At 36.9% G+C, this 20,065-nt stretch overlaps 1 protein-coding gene across 6 annotated transcripts in view; it reads right to left on the bottom strand.

Moving 5' to 3' along the window:
* Positions 1–478: 478 nt before the first annotated feature.
* Positions 479–20,065, bottom strand: part of Tcerg1 (transcription elongation regulator 1) — a 59,040-nt gene continuing 39,453 nt past the window's right edge. For 4 of the 6 annotated variants that reach the window (XM_055622585.1, XM_055622586.1, XM_055622587.1 and 1 more), the window contains 8 exons: positions 16,851–16,969; positions 12,361–12,511; positions 9,387–9,551; positions 8,610–8,792; positions 5,037–5,216; positions 4,301–4,384; positions 2,690–2,790; positions 479–1,520 (listed from right to left, as the gene is read on the bottom strand). In XM_055622585.1, the coding sequence (XP_055478560.1) occupies positions 1,319–1,520; positions 2,690–2,790; positions 4,301–4,384; positions 5,037–5,216; positions 8,610–8,792; positions 9,387–9,551; positions 12,361–12,511; positions 16,851–16,969 (1,185 nt within the window). In that variant the 3' untranslated portion in view covers positions 479–1,318. Of the gene's footprint in view, positions 1,521–1,784; positions 1,879–2,689; positions 2,791–4,300; positions 4,385–5,036; positions 5,217–8,609; positions 8,793–9,386; positions 9,552–12,360; positions 12,512–16,850; positions 16,970–20,065 lie in introns of all 6 variants that reach the window. The other 2 variants (XR_008721848.1, XM_055622588.1) reach the window with 2 other exon arrangements.

Here is a 20,065-nt window from a genome sequence, read left to right as displayed (position 1 = left end):
TATGAGAACAATATAGGATTTAAACACACACACACACACACACACACACACACACACACACAAGTAAAGCCAGAAAAACTTAACTGAGCATCAAAGGTAAGTTCATGACACGTTGAAAGGATGCTGAAAAGGCACAAGCCTTTGATATTTGTTAATCAGACAGAAACAAGAAAACAGAAGAATTAAAATATTCTTGCTATTAGGCAACAGGTAGCAGTATAAGGCTTAACACACTCACACACTCACAAGCACAGAAAGTAAAAAGGGAGGACAGGCTTTCTCCAAAATTGCATCTTTTATACTGGAAATCCAGTATTATAGTCAAGCCTTTAAATACTCTATACTATCCAAGATTCAGTCGACTCAAATCTCACATGCTGCTTTCTTAAAAAAACAAAACAAAACAAAACAACCAAAAATACAGGCCTAGGAGTTTTTAAAAAATATATTGTGTAACAATAATCATTTACAATCCACATATATAAAAGGGTTGGTTTATTGTAGTTCAAATACATAAACTGAACATTCAAACATCTTAACATTAAACTTTAGAAACAAAGGTTCAACATTCAAACAGGAGTAGTTTACAAAGGGAACACCCAGAAAGGTAATTTTGTTGTCTAATTGAGAATATTGGTAGAGATCATTCAGTGGAGAATAAAATACGTTTAACCAGGATTCTACTCCGGCCAACATGTTAGTTATGAATGTGGTTCATACCTGAGAAGAAATTACTAAATAAATCTTCTCCTGGGCTAAACAAGACTCGGCCTATAACTCAAGAGGGGAGAATCAAAGCACGTACGTGAACAAATGCAACTAAACTGCTCATTAGAGACTAAGGTAAAAGTATGTCCATTATAATATTCATAGTCTCTGGAAGAATTCAATTCAGTGTTTTTTCTCTTACCCGCTTAAAAAGCAAAATCAAAACAAATCCCCACTTCAGTTTTCTGGAGTCTGTGGTATTTGCAAGCTCCAACCACAAATGCTCCTGTCTTGCTGAGTAACACTGCTAGTAAGAACACCACCTAGCCACTGACTTTCACACCTCATTAAAAGGATTATTTTTAGCTTCAAGATTTTAAATTTACTAGAGACAGCCTATATTTGAGTATGTATGTCAGTCATGCCACACGAAGAAAAGCATTAAATATTTCCAAGTGTTCTGCTCAAGAGACTGCCCACACGGCTGCTCCTTCTTTTTGTCAGGTGGTTTTCCAATAGGTTGACTAATGCACGTATATGTAAAAACCTGAAAATTTGGCTCATGCAAGTGTTTTCAATGAACAGGGAGCCCGTGGGAAGGTATTTGGAATTATTTTGTTGATCGTCTAGTGGGCTCTGATGCTGTGGGAGGTGGGGGTGGACCCCGGCGATCCAGGTCATCAACATATGCCACGATTAGTTTCCTCCTCTCCTCTGGGACACAGTCCAGTACTAGATACCGCTTGTCATTCTGCAAAATTTTTTCTACATCTTTCAGGTGCTGATCAGATTCTTGGATTAGCTTTTTGGATCTGAAATAAGAAAAAAAGCACAAAGAATTACTGACTGCTGTTCGCTGGTCTTTCAGAAATGAGCTGGAAATGTCCATCTAGTTCCTAATTGTGTTTCCACTTTTTTAAAGAAAAATTTCACTGCAGCAGTCACCTTTGTAAGTCACCTCAGCAAAGACTCCAGGAGTGAAAGGGCCTCAGAAGCTGAATTACCCTCCCACCCCTACTGGTGGTCCCTCCAGATCAGGGCTGAGGGTAGGTAGGTAAGTCTTGCCCGTGCTGTACCTGTTCTGTGGATGAACAGAGGACTTCAGTCTGCGGGGCTGCCAATCCCAGCATCTTTCACAAGCTTTCACTTTCACATCTGTCACTAAATTAACTATAAAAATGTAGAAAGAAGTCTTACTTCACATCTAATTTAAAAGCCCAAGCTGATGCAAAACATTAAGGATCCTGACCAAAAAATCCAAATGACAAAACACCTAAGAAGCACGCCCTCAGCACTATCTGTCCTCCCGTGCACACCCTTCCTTCCTCAAAGTCGTCTTTTAAAGGAAGAAATGCTGGCGCGCGAAGCATAACTGCTTTCCTGCACACGAGTGTAGGCCATGCCAAACCGCTTCCTGATGAAAGGTGGTGATGGACTACTGGGTGTGCTACACCAAAACCTTTTAAGGGCTCTGATTTTCAATTTTTTAAAAAAATAAGTGTATCCAGCAACTGCTTTCCCGAAGAGGGAAAAAAGATTTTTCTGCCTTAAGAAGATGATTTCAGGCATTCATGGTCAAACCCCACTCAACAGTTTTCCGAGGAGGCAAAGAGAAGTCACAGTGAAGGATTCATTTAAAGTCTCTTTGTGAATGACAATTCTTAGAGTTGAGGGTCCAAAAAAAAAAAAAAATCAACAACAACAAAAAAATCAACAAAAAAGCAGTGAAGTAAAAATAAAAGTGCACTTTAAAAACAGGATGTACATAACACAAAATGAGAATTGACATCTGGGCCCTTTCTTTAAAAAAAAAAAAAAAAAGTACTGTGGATCAGCCTGCATCTGCCCTTGAGGAAAGCTGGCATCTTCTGACTCCTAAAATTCACAATGTCAACATGTGTGTGAGTGAAAGTATGCTCTGGTCATTAGAGAACAGGCTAGTAGACAAAAGCTGCCAGTGGGAACACCGGACCACACGTACCTGTATGTTATGAATTTGGTCTCTTTCAAAAGTGTCCTGAAGTCAGCTTTGGCAGTGATGTATTTGTCTCTGATGTACTCTTCAAACTCCCTTTGTTTTTTCTGCAGGGGAAATGATAAGATTAAAGAAGAAACCCACAAACTCTAAAACAAACAACTTCTTTACTAAACTTCTTTAGTAATCTGAGTCCTGTAATAAAGTTCAAAATAGAAAAAGACAAGGCAAGGATATGTTTTACTCTTTGTAAAACTTACTGCAGTGAAGTGTAAAGTACATTTTTAAAGAGAAGAAAAGAAAGAAAAATTGCAAGAATGTAGAAGCACATTCAACTAAAATGAAGCTCATTCTATGCAGAATCTGCATAGTGCTCTACAGGCACCATCTCCTTCAGTCTTCTAAGTCCTCAGGAGAGAAGCACACAGAAACCAGAAACTAAGGATAAAGCATTCATTTCCTACAGAGTCTATATCTTCAAGCATAGACAGCAATGAGACATAATGTATGGATATACAAAACAAGAGAACACTCAGAACATAAGTACACACTGAGAATTTAGTCTTCCAGTGAGGAAATTGTAACAAAAGTTACGTATTATCTACACAGACCTTGCTATCAATTCCTTAGAAGCAGTCAGGTAAACTAGGAACAGAGAGTGGGTGTTCTAGCTGTCAGTCTATCACTCTTTCCCAATCACACATATTTTACAGCCCACACATCAAAATTCAACTTATTACAAGTGAGCAAGGTTTGAGAAATGTAGTCTATGAGCTTTTCAATGTCTGACCTAGAGATGATAATCAGTGACAGAATAACAAGTAAAAGCCAAAGGGACAGAATGGCATATAGTAAGGTTTTTTGTTTGTTTTTGGCATTGTTCTCTCTCTCAGGTGAATTTATTTCCTACACAGAAGACAGAGTGCAAGAACTGGTCTTTGCTTTTAAAATTTCATATGTAAAGTCTCCTCTCCAAGAAACTCAAGACCTCACACTGTCTGCCAGTGTGGCTCACAAGGAAGGGGCTGTGATAGTGCAGTACCAAGAGCCTGAACATCTACCTAGCAGAAACTGACTATAGTTTCATTGATTTGGTAAGATCCTTAAACACAAACTTAACCCTAATAATTAAAATTCTAAGTTTTAAATTACTGTGTTCTTATTACTATATGAAGCACAACTTTAAAAAATATATACGTAAAAGCCAGGCATGGTGGCTTATGCCACCATTAAAGGCGTATGCCTTTAATCTCAGTCCTGGAAAGGAAAAGGCAGGTGGATCTCTGCAAGTTTGAGACCACTCTGGTATACAAAGCAAGTTCCAGGACAACTAGAGCTACACAGAGAAACACTGTCTTGAAAAATGAAACAAACAAAAAAAACGTATTTAAAATCCTGGTTTGTATTTCATACACTTTAATGTAATTCACTTAAAATGACCAGTGATAGGATCACAGACCCATTGATATTCATAAACTTCAAGGTGTAGTACAGCACATATGTGCTCAGCACTCTGCAGGCTAAGGCAGGAGGTTTTTTTTAGGAGGCCAACCTGAGCTACACAGTTAAGTTTCATGTCTGCCTAAGCTTCATAGGAGATATGACAAATCCTCTTACCCTGTCACTGGAGGAGAACTTAATGCAACGAGGATCTTCCTTAATTATTTTTTTCACTTCTTTCCATGTGGATGTTAAGGTTATCTTTGAAAAAACAAGGGAAGAGAAAACATAAATACAACTCCCTTTTATTCACGGAGTCAAACTACAGCATGTATGGTACATAATATTACACACTGACCTGCAATCTCTTGTAATGCCCAAGCGTAACTGGACTAGTTAGGGACAGGGAGCAGCTTTAATGCAATTTCTTTTTTTCTGGCTTGCCACAAGTTATTTTCATGGCCACACTTTCAAGGTAGCCTAAGACAATCACCTGCAAACCCTGTATTTACATGGGCAAACATCATAACTTCTGAAGAAACCATCACCAAAAAGAGCAGATAAACAGGAACAAAACCTGGATTAACAAAGTGTATAAACTGCCAGGTAAGGGGCTATAGCACCACATTGCAAATGGAGGGAAAGGAGAGCCCACTGATAAGTCACAGGTAAGGGCATTCACCAAAGAAGCAGCTACACATTTGGAAGCTGCAAAAAGAACTAATTCCTGACTAGTGAGAACGTTGTAACATGTTCAAAAGGAGGGAAAACGGCAGAAGAGAATGCCATAAAACCCAAGAATTTAAACAGTGTGTCTGAACAACAACACACTAAACATGTCAGTATTTTATGTCCTCAAATTATAAGTAAAGATTCCAGAGGATGAAAGACAGGGACAATAAGGGATTCTCACCGCAGAAGTTTCATCCAGAAGCTGCCTAAAGTGCTCCCTTTTCTTTTTGGTAAGTGCTTCAATGTGTTCATTAAATAGCTTCTCTTTTTCTTCTCTTTCCAACAAGGACCCAGATTCCCAGCGGTGGTCTTTCCGTAGAGTCCTTCTAGTATCAGACCACGACACATCAGAAGAACGTACCTAGAGAAAAGAACATAATGTATGTGTGACATACACACCCCTCAAGTGGATTTACACAGTATTTACACAGTATATTTACACAGTAAGGAGCTCAACATTGTAGTCAGGAATGATTAATTTCATTTGGGCTTTACAAAGGATGTCACATTCAGAAAGCAAAATATTTCCTGAAAAATAAACATCCCTTCAAGTAGACTACCTCATAAATAAATCCTGTGCTAAAAGAGTACTTTAAATCCAACTTTCTGTAAAGGAATCTGATCAGGACAAGTTAACCAATAACCAAGCTATGCACATCTCCAATGACTTAAGCAAGAAGCTTGTGGTAACGTCATTTTAGTTAAGAAGTCTAATACCTACTTCAAAACAGAAATCTTAACTCCCAGTGATCAATTACATGATGAAATAAATACTCAGGCTAGGGGAGGTAGAAAAAGATGAGGAGCAGATTATCTTTCATCAGTCATAACCCCTAAAACAATACTTTAAACAGTACTTTAAGTATCTAAACGCTGTGTCAATTAAAAGTAGTGTTATTTTTTTTTTTTATCTTCTTATAGCATTAAATCTCTCCTCCCCAAAAAGTGAGTGGTACAAAACAGACCTTGAGTTCAAATCTGGACTTATTAACCAACCTACTAAAATATTTTTTTCAATATTAAAAAAAAAAATTCAACAAACAATAGGGGAAATAATTTTCTTTCAATTTTTTATTCCATCTTTAAAATTACTATATCTGGAGTAAACCTATATTTAGTATAACTAAATTGCTAACATTCTTCCTTAAAGATGCTTTAAAACTTTAGTAACTTAATAGATTGTGTGATAACTTAGATAATAGATAACTTAATAGTGTGTGTGTGCGCGTGTGTGTGTGTGCGTGTGTATGTGTGTATGTATGTGTGTAAGGGACAGGTTGTTAAAAGTGACATAAAACAAAAGGCCAAAATAATATATAGAAATTAGTGTCATAAAACATTAAAGATACAAAAATATAGGAAAAACAAAAAACACACAAGATAATTCACTACCCTTTCAGAACAAAAACTCTAACTAGGAGCCAGCAAGATGGCTCAAGAGGTGAAAGCACTTGCTGCCAGGCTCAATGACCTGAATCTATTTCCAGGAACCCACATGGTAAAAGAGAAAAGATCCTGAAAGTTGTTCTCTGAGGCCCACACATACTGCATGGCGAAGGGTATACACAAACCAGAAAGGTGGATACATGGTTGGATGGATGAATTTTTATAACTCGATGGACGTGATATAGGGCAATGTAATTCAATGCAATGCAGACCGTCCATGAAAGTTAAACATTTTCTAAGACATGAGGTGTTAGGATCTCCCTCTCAGCACTTCCTCACAGCGGTACTTTCAGAAGGCAAGAGGAAAAGACATCTAAACAGGACGGAAGGTTGTAAAATGTCTCTAGTTGCTCATGACAAGATCTTACATATAAAAAACCCTGAAGACTCCACCAAATCACAATTATAATTGGTAACTTTAGTAAAATTAAAAGAATACAAAAGTCACCATAGAAATGTAAGATTTCGCAAGCAATCAAAACGTAAAGTATGAGAACAACCTCTTGCGCACACATCATCAACATCCTCCCCTCAAAAAATAGTAAGTATAAATTAAAACAAAGAAAATTACTTGTATGGTAAAAAATGTTAAACATTGATTTTAAAAAACTGAATAAGGTACAAATAATCAGAATGATATTCTGTGCCCACTGATTACAGAAACAGAAGTTCCTATGGAGTCACATGACCCCTAAGAGGCAAGACAATCTTGAGCACAAAGAACAAAAATGAAAGCATCACAGTCTTATTTCAAAATATAATTATAATAATACTAACTCTGGAAAAAAAAAAGATAACTCAACAAAAGACATCACAGATTTGATTGGTTCGCCAATATCGTCAACAGCATATAAAAGTACTGAAAGTTAAGTCACACTACAGTGACAGGAAACAGGGACAATGAAAAGACAGAAAGAGAGGAAAGAAGAAAAGTATACAAATACAGAATTTCCTAACATTAAACATCTAAATTGGCACTGGAGCCACAACTAAGTAAGACAGTGTCATTCTTTTCAAAGAGCACACTTGTACTTCCTGTAGGACAAAAGTAGTAAGGGTTATAGTTGTACAGGCTGAACACGAGTTGATATGGGTGGCGAGCAGCCTCAAGAAGAGGTTTGGTGTACATTCTTCAAGAATGAGAGTGTATCACTGTAGTGGGAAGGTGAATAGTTGCCACAGAAAGAAGAATGACTTCTTATGCTCATCAAAGCTGCACACCAAGGACTGAGGAGAGCGAGGATGACAGAGTGCAGACAAGGAGGGAAAAGTCTTAATTTCTCCAAGGAGCTGAACTAGTTATGGTGGCACACTCCATAATCAAGGCGAGAGAGCCAGTACCTGAGGCTAGCCTGGCCAAAAAAGGAAAACTAACTCGCAGCAAATAAACAAAGAAACTGAGCTTTAAAACAGAAGCAACAAAAGAGTTGAATTTGACTGGTGGGCAACTGCCAACCTTCACCTCCTTCAAGCACCAGGAGAAACAAAATGAGGTTTGTTCTTCCCAAAAACCATTGCAATTGCAATTAAAGCAAACTACTTAGGAGCATGTGAGGAAGGAGATTTCAAACTACTGAAAATGTGTGAGATGCAGAGCACAAAAACAAACAACATCAACAACAACAAAAAAGAAACATCAGAAAGAAGAAAAGTGAAATGACAGTAGTAGCAGAAAGAGTACAGTTAACTACAGGGGATGGTATGGAAGAACAACAAAGGAGGACACGACATAGCAGAACAGTGCAGACAGTCAGGGTTTCCCTATATACCTTAGCAACTGGAGAGCTAAGGCAGAAAACTGTCAAGAGTCATCTCTTGTGTCAGTACCCTTCAGACCTATGATGACCCTCAACCAGTGGTTCTCACCTTGTGGGTGGCAACCCCTTTGGGGATTTACACATCAGATATCCTGCATATCAGATATTTGCATTAGGACTCATAACAGTAGGAAAATTACAGTTATGAAGTAGCAAAAAAAATAAATTTATGGTTGCAAGTTGCAACATTAGGAAGGTTGCAAACCACAGCCCTAAACCATCAACAACAACAACAAAAAATCCAATTATGCTCAGCACACCTTATTACAACAGCAGGCGTGTAATAGTTTAAAATAGCTTTCAGCAAAGACATTTTTAAAAATTAAGTTATGAAGTTATGAATTTTTGTTTTTTAAAACATCTAACTTTGATATTTGATAAGTAACAATAGCCCCTAATACCAAGTGCTCCAGAAATAACAAATTATTTTATAATCAATTTATAGAACATATGTACAAATGGACTTCCAGTATTCAGAGGAAGAAAAGTACCATGTCAGACAGAAGAGCCTTGAAGTTCTGGATGGCTTCTTCTCGCTTGTGCTGTTCTCTCTCTCGGTCGATTTCTTTAGTTTGCTCAGAACGTGCTTTTTGAACTTCTCTTTCCCGTTCTCGAAGGCTTGCCTCAATGCGGGCTTGCCTTTCCAACTCTTTTTCTTTTTCTGAGTCTAAATTCTGTAAAAATAAAATTACATTATCTTCTGTACTTCATTAAATTTTTTCTCATAAGCCGGGCAATGGCGGCAACACACTTTTTTTTATAATTTATTTAAGTTTATGTGCATTAGTGTGAAGGTGTCAGATCCCTTGGAATTCAGGGTACAGACAGCTGTAAGCTGCCATGTGGGTGCTGGGAATTGAACCTGGGTCCTTTGGAAGAGCAGACAGTGCTCTTAACCACTAAGCCATCTCTCCAGCCCCTGGCAACACACTTTTAAATTTTAGCACTCGGAGGCAGATAGGTCTCTGAGCGAGGCCACCCTGGTCTACAGAGTAAGTCCTAGGACAGCCAGTGCTACACAGAGAAACCCTGGTTTGAAAAATAAAAACAAACAACAAAAACAAAGAACCCTGTCAAAGGTGTGCAAATGTAGTATTTCCTCAGAACATTTCTAAGTATGTCTTCCCAATCAATTATGAGATTCATAATTTCATCTTCCTAATCAACTATGAGAAAAATTCCACCTCAACATGAAAACAACCTACACCTTTAAACAACATTAAGCAATGTAATATTCAAGGTATACCAGCAGTAAGCATGACATGTACCTTAGCGATTTTCTCTATGTACTGTTTGAAAAGGTCTTCTCTCATTGACGAGCTATCCACCGCTTTGTATCGTGGGTCACTCTCTACTTTGTCTTTTACTTTGCTCCATCGAGACTGACTGTCCAAGTGATGATTAGATAACAGTTCAAAGAAATCCGACTTAATCTGTATTTTAAAACAAGAGCAGGATGATGCACTACAAGAATGTCTCCATGTCTAAGTAGTTAACAACCCAACAAACTACTACACTACACAGACAACAGCATTTAAGGACGCTTAGCTTCTGAGCATAGGGCTGCCATGTTTTCCTCTGGAATATGAACTAGCCTGCAGAGTCTTAATAAGAGCCAGGCTTAGGAAGTGACAGTAAAATAGTCTAACATGAACATGGTAATGATGATTCATTTTTAAAACTAGATGACTAATTTTTGTTCATTAAAATTAAGAGAAAAACTTAGAAGTCTCTGAACACAAACAGCAAGTCTTCATGACTTGCTGTCAAATGTCTAAAATAAAAGGATAGAAAATTAAACATTTTCAGGGCAGTAGTGGCACACACCGTTAATCCCAGCACTCGGGAAGCAGAGGCAGGAGGATCTCTGTGAATTCCAGGCCAGCCTAATTTTATAGAATGAGTTCCAGGACAACCAAAGCTACACAGAGAGAAACCCTATCTCAAAAGACAAAAAGAAAAGAGAAAAAAAAAAAAAAAAAAAAGCAAAAAACAAGAACACTTATATTTGCTTTTCAAAACACTATGTCTAAAACTATCTTCATAAGAAAATTAATTCTATAATCAGAACCAGTAGTTTACAACAGCATCCTAGCGCCTGCACTTTTTAATAAGAACATGAGCCTCCATTCATTCTGCCATACAGCTCAGAGTATAGACGTTTGTCAAGTACTATTATCAAATTAAGCATCAAAGGCCCTGAGCAATACTAAACTGAGACCTCCAACCCAAGAGTATCTGTTTAACAGGAAGGAAACGTGGGAGGCACTTGTTTTTATAAATCTCCACTGAGTCTTAAATGTTCATCATTTGAATTACTATGTATGGCTACAATAGAGACACCCAAAGTCAGTTCATCAAAACCTCCCCTTTACCACTAGGATTGAATATTCTACCTTCCTGCCTGGCCAAGGAATGAGGAATTAGAAATGAAATTAGAATCTAAGATTTGTGGCAAAAGAATCACACATTCTGCCTATTCCCAGCATTAATTACCCTAAGAACTGCACTTTCTCCTATCAGAGAATTACGGGAGGTTATGTTTTTTATGAAAAATCATTTGTAAAGTTCTAAGACAAAGAATTTCTGCATCAGAAACATTTTCAAAAATAAGAGGTGCCAATCAGCTATGGATCCTGTTATCAAACTTGGACCTTAACTTAGTTTGGATTAATAAGAAATGCTCATAAGCCCCATTTTTTCAAGTATCAAAATATTTGATGTTATAACATAACTTTTCTACTTACCTTGCCAACTTTCTATCTAATAAATAGCAATTCCTAGGTGTATTTGATAACTAGACGGCAAAAGACGGCAAAACTTACACTAAATCACACATGTACTCTGTGTCAAAAAAGACATGTTCTAATCCAAGGGAATTTATATTAATTTAAAAGTCTTTAAACATTAGATGTGAACTATATAGTTTTTAACGTGTGTGATATATAAACAACTACGATAGATAAGCTCTTAAAAATCTTTTCACTGTGGGCATTAGCATGACAAGCTTGCTAAAGCTGATATGCATAAAAAGCAGTCAATATCTGAATAAATATGGCCCTAAATGAAATTTACTACCAGCTTAATTCATAGCCTTGCTGTTTTCTATACTTACACCATTCAACACAAAATTAAAAGAAAAACAAAACAAAACGAAAAAAACAACAACTAAAAAAAACCAAAACACCAATTTTCTAGCAGGGTTACCTCCACTGCCTACAGCTTCAAATGTGTGGTTATAAAGAATGAAGTAGTTCTAGTAAGTAAGCACATAAAAATAAAAAATAATTATATATTTTAAAAAATTTAAAGTCAAAAGCAGTAACTTACATGATTCTACGTGAATATATAAAACATTTATGCAATTTTTATGTACATATTTTTCTGCATGTTTAATAAGCATAATTATTAAGTCAAGCTATAAAATAATTCTATAAAAATTGACTTTGAAGCCCAATACATCAGATGATCAGAGTTCTGCTATTACTGTCGAAAGCTGTTTTGTCTATTACTCTATCTTAATTGAAAGAGGCTTCTTAACAATGAACTTTCGTATTACTTCTCTAACAAGGTTTCTTAACAGAATTTTAGCCTCCCACATTAAGCAGCAATTTTGAATGTCAGAAATGATTAGGCTCCAGAGGCTATTTTCCCCATTACAAAGCACACCGGAACACTCAGGAGAGTGACTGTTTTGATGGCTCACACACCACTGGTGCCATCTCCCCACTGTTCTGCCTCCACAGTGATGAGCTCTCTGTTCCTGTCATTGCTATCAAATGACATTTCAGATACATTAATCTTTAATAACTGACCTTTAATTCTGATAAGCAGTAATTTATATGTAAGATAGTTTTCTGAAAGATTAGAAACTTACTAAAATGGTATTTTCATAGAATACAAAGATTAAGAAGTTCTTTGAAATTCAAATGTTAGCATCTACAAAGACTTGTGAAAACTTGACACACTTTAGTTATCACAAAGCATGCAGTTCTAAAATCCAGTTCCAGTTTACCAGACACTTCATTTAACAGAATTTAAAGCAATTCTAAAGAGTATACTGAAGTTTCTAACATAAGCATGATGAAAACAAAATGATCATATATCATATATGTGTATCAATAATTATGCAAATTGAAAGAAAACACATATCCAATTGCTTATGTTTATAAACAAGCTTAGGAAACTGAATTCACTAGTCCTCACTCCATTAATCAGACCACTAGAACTACACCGTCTTACCTTCTCACCTCTGGTCTTCGAATCTTCTTTTTCTTTCTTCCTTGCAGCTGCCACAAATTCATTAAACAACGCTTCTCTATCTTTCATCTTTTCAATTGCTTTGAATCTTGAATCTTTAGCATGCTTGGCAGCAAATTCACTAAAAGTAGCTCTGTAAGAAAATAGTCACCATGCTAACTTTAGTTGAATATTTCTGTCTCTAAAACAAGCATAAAAGAAATACACCACTTTCCTAGCAAGAATATATGCTACAGACATGGAGGTCCCAAATCTGAGCAGTAACTCACAGGAAGAAACAGAAAGAGCCATTGACTGAAAATGTGTAGTGGTTGTGTTCCATCAGCTCAGATTGGGGGAACAAGGCTTGCTTCAAACACAATGGGAATGCTTATCTGACTAACCCTTTACAAACTGGACAAAGGACATGGGACAACTGATGGAAATCAGGTTACTACAGGTGAAATAACAGTGAGATACCTGGAGGAGAGAATTCATGTGGTACATCCTACTGCTATCCACCTTCACACAATCTCCCAAGGTGTAGAGCTCAAATTCATGTACAATACAGTGGCTAAAAGGAGAGAGGAAGAAGTCCTAGAGAGAGTATTCCTGAAGACTCTCATTGGAGAGTTCACAATGTGGCCTCAAATACAACCTAAAAGCTGAAAAGCAAGGCACAACTGTTTTCTGTGTCATCAGGTTTAGAGTAAAGAAGCAGAGCTAAAAGAGATGGCTCAAGAGCTCTTGCAGACGACCTGAGGTTAATTCCCAGCATCTACCTCAGATGGCTCACAACCACCTGTAATTCCACTTTTGGGGGAGCCAACACCCTTTCTGGTCTTCACTGGTCTCTGCACTCAGACCCACACATAGACACACACACGTTAATTAAAAGTAAAAATTTAAATTTAAAAATAAAATGTGCAGAGCTAATGGAGATTCAGACATACTGAAAGAATGGTATCAAGCCAAGTCCACAAAAGATTTACAAGGCAGACAGCTACATTGCCAGAAACCCAACCTAATAAGTTATAAAGTCAAGCCTCAAGGGAACAGCCAGTAGCTACACTGTTTCCTTAGCAAAACTCCCAACTCTTCAGCAGAAGATGAAAAACTCCAGTTTGTAAATATCCACAATGATAAATAGTCAAAGATCACTATACATTAAAAAAAAAAGTATGTGTAGTTAAAGGAAAAACAAGCCCTAGAGAGACGCCCAGATATTGTTCTAAGTAGTAAATATTTTCAAGCTATTAGAATTACACTAGAAAATTAAATTCAAACAACTGAAAATATGATCTTAATAAACAATTAACAAGCTTCAACAGATAGGCTGGCCTCATACTCAAAGATCCACCACCTGCTTCTGCCTCCAGGGTGCTGATTAAATGCATGTACACCCGGATCAGAAAAAAAAAAAAATATTTACAACAAATTAAAACCATTAAGAAAGATTAACTGAGTATGTTTACCATTATAATGGACATGCTACAAAGATCATTTATGTGAAAGTTAAAAATTATCTAATGGAGGGATGAGACAGAGAAATGAGTGGGAGTGGGAAGATGGGAAGAGAGCACTAATACATCAGGCAGAACCCAAAAGAGTCAAGAGTACATGATACACGAAGGCACAAAATCACTAGCCAATTTCCAAAATTTGATTTAAACTGCCAATGTATAATTCTAAATGTATAATTCCCTGCCAACCCCCAGACGGTCAAATACAAACACAAGAGATATTCAGGCTAAATAATGATGTATGCTTTAAAGAAATAAAGAGGCGGTTCCTACAAGCCAAGCAATCAAGCAATCGTGAGATTCAATTGAGTCTGTCCATCATTCTTAGTAGCAAATATTGAAAGGTGCAACTTTACCATTGTTCTGTTTGCCAGAACCTAAGTGTGCTTTTTTTTTTTTTTTACTGTCACTTTGGGCTTCCTTATTATTCTCTAAAGAGCCTCTCTGTCACATGCTACACTGTCTCCCCAATATCTGACCTCCAAGACTACTCAAATTGCATAGATCTTTTCATTTTCTTTTCCAGGCAGTTGCTGAGACTGCCTGGTCTGCAGTGTTTGCAAAACCAAACTCCAATAAAACTATCTCCAAACTTCAAAAGTAGGAAAAAGGTAGTTTTTCCATGAATACAAAACATTCTTTATAACGCGAGATTTATCCCTATAATAAAAAACTTTCATATTTAAAGGAAGAATAAGGCTTACTTATTCCCTTGGAAATCATTTTAATATAAAACTGAAATGCATTATCTTCTGTGTTAAAATATTGTGTTATTTTAAATAGAATAAATTGAAAACCTTGCCTGAACAATTGTGTGCAACTATAATAAAATTAAATTAAAATGAGTATGTGTATCCCAGAAAAAGAGCCATATGTAGTCAATTTAAATTTTGTTATTTTTTTATGATACATCAAGTACTCTGTCTTACAATTTCAAAACTAGAAAAATAAACCATTACAATGCTTACACAATATTAGTGTAAAAACAAAGGATCTTGAGATAGTTATGATAAGTAAGATATACAGTATCTTCTGCTCTAACAAACTAAAATAAACTTTTAAGCATTAGATTCCTATGATGTTTTGGGGTTTTTTGTTTTGTTTTTTGCATGATTTATTTCTTAATTCTCAAAAACACTGTTTTAAAACAACAGATTGGGGGGAGGGATCCTTTGGGGAAATAGGTGGGTTGATGGTAGAAAATAGAGAAGTATACTGGACAACAGAAACTACATGTGAAATTTTCATGTTAAGATGAAACTTTTATAAGTTAATATATATTACTTATTTATTATATTTTCATTCTTTTCCCTATTGGAACAAACTACAGCATTCTACTACTAAAGAGTTTTTTATTATTGGTCTTCTTCCAAAATAGTTCAGTAAGTAATACTCTCATTTCTAAGTTATTCTAGTTTTTTTTTCTATATACTTGATGAAAATGTTGTCAGAGTTAAATGTGTCAATGAAGCCACATAGCACACCTCAGACACCTGACTTCCCCCCCCACACACAAAAACCTGCACTGTACAGATCACTTTGGCAATTTTATCTGCCCAAAAATCACACTGGAGGGAACTGTAATGCAGTAAGATTTAACCAAATCTGTAAGAGCACCAGTACTGCTGCCTTTGAACTTCTGATTATTCATAGACCAACGAGGGGATTTTTTTTGTTGTTGTTGTTCAGTTTATTTTACGTGTGATTGATATATGTTTGGCTGTGTACAGGTGGAGGTCAGAGGAAATCTTGGTGGAATCAGTTCTTCCCCTCTACCTTATGGGGGTCGTGGAACCCCAACTCAGATTGGCAGGCTTGTGCAGTGATCACCTGTACCTACTGAGCCACCTCGCCAGCACCCAATAAGGAGTTTTAATAAATATATTTTTTACTAAAGCATTTGAAAATAAGCTATAGATATCATAAGCCTTGACCTATGAACATGTCAGTATACAGTTTCCTAGAGTAGTAAAACCTCTGATTTTCCAGAGAAATTCTAATCCTCTAGCTATCTAGTACCAATCCATATTCCAAGGGTCTCACATACCCCAAAATGCCTCTTGTATACTGGATGTAACTACTGTGACTCACAATATCTGTTCTAAGGAAAAACTTAAGCTTGTTTGTAGTATGAAAGTGTTACACTCTTCAGAGCCACAAATACTCATTAGTTTTCTGTACATTGTACTAATAGAACATTTCTTTTCAGACCTTAAAAATTACAACGAATATAATATCATGCTTCCCTACAGTTACTTGTAAAAACAAAACAAAGCCTAACTAAGAAAACTTCTCCTGGAAGCACCATGTAACCCAGAAACCCCCACAATTCTCCCCTCCAGTTTTAGAATCCCCCATGGAGCTGGAGTTGTAGCTCAGTGGCATAATCCCTGACTTATATGTAAAGCTGTGTTCCATTTTCTTTTCTTTTTAAATATGTTGTGTGTGTATATATATATATATATTTTTTTATATATTATATTATATATATTATATTTCATATATATATATATATTATATTTCATATAATATATTCTGATTACAGTTTCCACTCTCCACTGGGTTCCATTCTTATTATCTTAAAATTTAAACACTTCCACAGCCAGGCATGGAGTACATGCCTATAGACCCAACACTTGGAAGGCTCAGGTACAAAGAACAGCTTGAGCCCAGCAGTCTGAAGCCATCTTAGGCAAAATAGTTAAATGATACTTCTCAGGAACAAAAATCCCTCATGTGTTGTCATTCACAGCAAGCTAACACCATTATAGTCACAATTAAACCTCCTGTCTATGCTTTTCTGAGCAACAGTGAATTGAGTAAAACGCCTGTCACCACTACCTATTTGCTGTGTTTCTTTCCTTAACTATAAAATATGTATAACTTGATTACCCAAATCATTCCTTTGCACATACCTCTTGATTTCAGGGAGAAATGCACACTCAGATCTGACTGTAGTAAAAAACATACCTTGGATTAAACTTTGCTTCTTCCATCATTTTTTTGAAATCCTCCTTGGCTTGCATTATTTTGTTCTTCTTTTCCCTGCGTTCTTCCTCTGCTCTGGTCTTGACATACTGATCAAACACCTATCACAAAAGAAAAAGAAAGCAATTTGACAACTCAGTCTAACACAAAATTATAAAACAAAGCCTCCATTCAAACTGTAATAGGAACAATATACTAGGTATAAATAAGTAACAGTAGATTATCTCCAGCAAGCCTCATTTTAAAGATTCATCAAAATAGTATGCAATATATGGCAATCCACTTAGCCTTGCAAAACAAAACAGAAAAAGAGAGAGAAAAACAAAAACCCTGTATTTAACATTTCCTCCAATGACATAACATGTATGTTACACCATAATCCTCTTGATCTCATTCTAGAAAAGTCAGCAGCACAGAACCCATGGTTTAATTCTCCTTCAATACTTAAATCTATTCTACACTGTTTTCCCTACCTAGTATTGTACAGCTAAGGTGATGAGCTAACTGAAATTTAAAATCTGGGTCTATAAAGCTTTATTTGAACAGCTATACTCATTGTCTTACATGCTGTCTATGGAGCTTCTACACTAAAATAGCAGGCTCAGAGTTGCAACTGACAGTAAGCATATGGACGACAAAACCCCACATATTTATTATTTGACCGTAAGTTTGCTGATCCCTGCTCTAAGGAATAAAACAAGTCTCCTATCTTGAGGCAAAATGATTTCTGAATGCAGCACGTCAGACTAAGAACCTCATTACTAAGGCAGAGTTGTCTCTGAGCTATGGAGGCTCAGGATTATTTCTACCTTAATAGGCCTAATCTAAGTAATCTCTCACAGCCATGTGCAGAAGCTTGTCTTCCTGGGTGATTCTAGACTGTCACACTGACAATCACCCATATATCACTGACCCTAACCCATATATCTGTGTACAAGTTTCGAATCACAAAAGCCCAACCAGCTGAGTCATGCTGCTGTGATGCTTCAGTCTTCACCATTAAGGCGAGAGTGCAAGGGCATCTGACAGAGTCCTACACAGCAAAATCAGAGTCTATACCAGAAAACTAAGTTAAAAAAGAAAGACAATAATCTTAAGCAACTTATGAAACCGTAACTATAAAAGAAAACCTGAAAAAAAAATCATAAAAATTTGATAAGGAAAGAAGAAAAAAAAAAGCTGAGCCAAACAAGCTGACAAAGGTGAGGAAAAATGGATTTAAAATATATATATATTTTTAAATCAAGAGAAAAAGACAGGAATTTAAGGATGAGGGCTGATATTTAGTTCAGTAGCAGAGCACCTGCCTGACGCAGGAGAGGCCAAGGATTCAATATCCAATACCACAAAAGGGAAGATAAAGGGAGGAGGTACAAGGAAAAGACTAGGTGTGAACCCAGAACCCAGAACCCTGAAAAGTAAATTCTCTGGAGGACCTGTGGCTGGGAAGCTCATAGGCAAATCTAGTATTATTATTTGCTGCACCTATATATAGTGTTAGCTGCCTTCTCAACACTCACCTGCAGCCCAGTTTACTCACGCTTTCAGCCTTCATGACCAAACCTCCCTTTGCAACAGACAGCCATTAACAGACTCACAGCTGGTCAAGTGCAGAGAATGAGTAGGTCTAGAGCGCTCGATCATACAAGAAACCTCTACATCACACTAATCCCCACATAGCACAGGGAGTACTGAGGAAGAGGGAGCTGAACTACCATAAAAGTAGAAGCTGTGGAGGACCCATAGAAGCTGTGGCTGCCCAAAAGACCCATGTAAGACCAACCCAGTGCAAAGTCCAGCACAGATATGGAAGGACTACATTAGCTCCATTGTGATGAAGATTTCTTAGCAACTTAATATTGCCAAGTAGAAGGCCATTGGGTTTCCACTGCTCCCATGTATGACGCCTCAAGCACATCGTATAATACCAACTGGACTCAGTAGGTTGTGAACAAAGGACACAAAGCCAAAAAAAGAAAAAAAAAGAAAAACATAGCAGGAGGGTCTGGAATGGATATGAACATAACACATTGTATACATGCATGAAATTCTCAAAGAAAAACAACAGCAACCACAAAAGTAATGAAAAGAGAATTTCCCAGAATTGAAAGATAGAAGTTTCCATATTTTACAATGCACTCTTCTACTGGAATATATCTCACTGGAACATCAGATCACAAAGGATTAAGAGAGAATCTACATAGTTACAGAGTCTAGAGGGATCACAACAGGCAACACTATAGATTTAAAAATATTAACATTAAAAGCAAAGCAATACCTTCAAAATCATTAAGAAACAACTAGCCACACAATGACAAAGAAAAGCAAACAAGGCTTCCTCAAATATGTATAACTCAACAGTTATCAACAACAGTCCCCCACAACACACATTTCTACTATCTTATAAGCTAAAATGAAAGCAGCACCAAAAAATGATACAACAAAAACATCCTCTGAATGGGCACAGTGGAGTTGGAGGGAGTACAATTCTGAAAGCAGCCCAGACTAAATGGGAAGATGCTATCTCACAACACAAGCACCATGAATGAGCTCAGTAGCAGAGCACCTGCACTGCACATACAACACCTCTGCTTCATCTGCAGGACTAACCCCCATCACAACCAAACAAAAACCTCACGGGAGCAAACAGCTGGCCTCCTCAACCCTATGAACAGATGAAAAAGGCCTTCCAGATGATGGTGAGAATTGTCATCACTGAAGATGACCGCTGTGGAGCAGAAGCATTCAGAAAGCTCTGGAGAAAATGTCTGACCCAATGATGACAGTAAGGCTGTACTCCATCAGAATAAATGCATACCAACATGTCTGTACGACATAAATAGAAAATGTTTCCTTAAAATGCCTCTCCAGGCCAATCTATATACAGAATATCATCAAAACCCACTGAAGTTTGTGAATTATCTTACTTTGCCAGAGACAGACAACACTCCTTAAGTCATATGAAAGCCCCCTTTCTACTACTATCTTCCTAACTCACACAAACAGTACATGATATATGAAAGGTTAACTTCCTTCTTTCCTGCTTCCTTCAAGCAGGAACATGAACTTAAGCTTTGTTTGTCTGCCTCCTGAGAGTCAGGATTCTACATATACACCCCTGCATCAGCCTCTAACAGTTTTTTCTTTTCCTTTCTTTCTTTCTTTCTTTCTTTCTTTCTTTCTTTCTTTCTTTCTTT

The sequence above is a fragment of the Psammomys obesus genome, unplaced genomic scaffold (assembly GCF_907164565.1).
Source record: "Psammomys obesus unplaced genomic scaffold, mPsaObe1.curated_primary_1811, whole genome shotgun sequence".
Taxonomy (NCBI): domain Eukaryota; kingdom Metazoa; phylum Chordata; class Mammalia; order Rodentia; family Muridae; genus Psammomys; species Psammomys obesus.
This window is presented reverse-complemented; position numbering and strand designations above follow the sequence as displayed.